This window comes from Malurus melanocephalus, unplaced genomic scaffold (assembly GCF_030028575.1).
Source record: "Malurus melanocephalus ecotype Western Australia unplaced genomic scaffold, MMel_1.1 scaffold_4856, whole genome shotgun sequence".
Classification (NCBI taxonomy): domain Eukaryota; kingdom Metazoa; phylum Chordata; class Aves; order Passeriformes; family Maluridae; genus Malurus; species Malurus melanocephalus.
The window spans coordinates 1-2,016 of record NW_026628087.1 but is presented as its reverse complement, the minus strand read 5'-3'; the positions used below and the strand labels follow the sequence as shown (position 1 = coordinate 2,016).

General features: G+C 42.0%; 1 protein-coding gene across 1 annotated transcript; it reads right to left on the bottom strand.

Moving 5' to 3' along the window:
* Window positions 1-373: 373 nt before the first annotated feature.
* Window positions 374-1,931, bottom strand: LOC130588411 (F-box DNA helicase 1-like; the record flags this gene model as incomplete). The annotated part of the gene is made up of 2 exons (XM_057389336.1): window positions 374-572; window positions 1,734-1,931. Coding segments are annotated over 2 exons (397 nt in total), but the record flags the coding sequence as incomplete, so codon positions are not given.
* Window positions 1,932-2,016: the final 85 nt, after the last annotated feature.

Sequence of the window (2,016 nt, the reverse complement as noted above, 5' to 3'; positions counted from 1 at the left end):
CAGTCTTTAATCACCTTTTCCATAAAAAAATTCCCCAATATCCAAACCAAACATTCCCTGGTGCAATTTGGGGCCGTTCCCTGTTCCTGGGATGAGATCCCAAATCCACCCCGGCTGCCTCCTCCTGTGCAGAGCCACAAGGTCCCCCCTGATCCATATTTTTCCCAGTTTTCTCCCCTTTTACAGTCTTTAATCACCTTTTCCATGAAAAAATTCCCCAATATCCAAACCAAACATTCCCTGGTGCAATTTGGGGCTGTTCCCTGGGTTGAGATCCCAAATCCCCCCCGGCTGTTCCCTCCTATGCAGAGCCACAAAATCCCCCCAATCCCCTTTTTTTCCCCATTTTTTTCCTTTTTCCCAACTCCCTCACCCTCTCCCGGTTCTCCATCCTTTCCCAACTCCATTCCCAGATTTTTTTTTCCCCATTTTTAGCTCTCCTTTACCGAGGTTGGCGATGGTTCTCCTCAGGAAATCTCCGCTCACCGATGGGATTTGCACAAAATCGTCGGCGACGCAAACGGTGTCGAATTCCAAACCCTTGGCTTGGTGCACGGTGCCGAGGAGATAATCTGGATCCAGAAAATTTGGGAAAAACAGGAAAAAAAAGGATCAGTCCTGGCAGAGAGAAAACCGTAATTTTGAAAGTTGATTTCTTATGATTTTCCCACAATTTGGCTATTTTGGCTGATTAATTCAATTTCTAATTCCCCATGAATTGTTTTGCAATTAATTCATTAATTGTTTTGAAATTAATTAAATAATATATTTCAAAATTAATTATTTTTGAAATTAATTAATTTCAAAACGATTAATGAGGAAATAGAAATTGAATTCATGAATGGTTTCGAAATTAATTAATTAATTAATTTTGAAATTAATTCATTTTGAAATTAATTCATTTCAAAACAATTAATGAGGAAATAGAAATTGAATTTGTTAATTGTTTTGAAATTAATTAATTTTGAAATTAATTAATTTTGAAATCAATTTCACAACAATTCATGAGGAAATCAAAATGAAACCATCAAAAAGTGTTTTAATTTCCAGTGGAGCTCCAATCCCAAAAGCTCCCGTTTCCACCTCCTTTCACCCTAAAAAACGAGCGGATTTCCCGCCGGAGTGAGGAAATTCCAGGGAAATTCCCAAAAAAAAATAATCCCAAAAAATTCCATGGACCTGCCAGGGATTCCTGCTCCACGATGGAGATTTTCCCGTGGAGGTCGCGGTCGTCCGTGCGCTCCGAGAATTCCTTCAATCCCAAAAAAAAATGGGAATTCCTTCAATCCCAAAAGCTCCTGTTTACACCTCCATAAAAAACGAGGCTATTTCCCGCTGGAGCGAGAAAATTCCAAGGAAATTCCCAAAAAAAATAATTCCAAGAATTCCATGGACCTGCCAGGGATTCCTGCTCCACGATGGAGATTTTCCCCGGAGGTCGTGGTCGTTCGTGCGCTCTGAGAATTCCTTCAATCCCAAAAATCCCGAGGTTTCCACCTCCGTAAAAAACGAGGAAATTCCAAGGAAATTCCCAAAAAAAATAATCCCAAAAATTTCCAGGGACCTGCCAGGGATTCCTGCTCCATGATGGAGATTTTCCCCTGGAGGTCGCGCTCGTTCGCGCGCTCCGAGAATTCCTCCAATCCCAAAAGCTCCCGTTTCCACCTCCTTAAAAAACGAGCAAATTCCAAGGAAATTCCCAAAAAAAAAAAAATTCCAAGAATTCCATGGACCTGCCAGGGATTCCTGCTCCACGTGGTTGTCCCGGATGCTCCGCAGCAGCTGCGGGAGCCGCTCCCGATGTTTCTCCACGATGGAGATTTTCCCCTGGAGGTCGCGATCGTCCGCGCGCTCCGCGAATTCCTTCAATCCCAAAAATCCCGAGGATTCCTCCCATTTCCGGATGAACGGATCGTCGATCACCAGCTGGGCTGGAAGGGACCAAATGGGTTGGATATTTTTTTATTTTAATGTCAATTTCAATTTCTATTTCAATTTTAATTTTCATTTTAATTT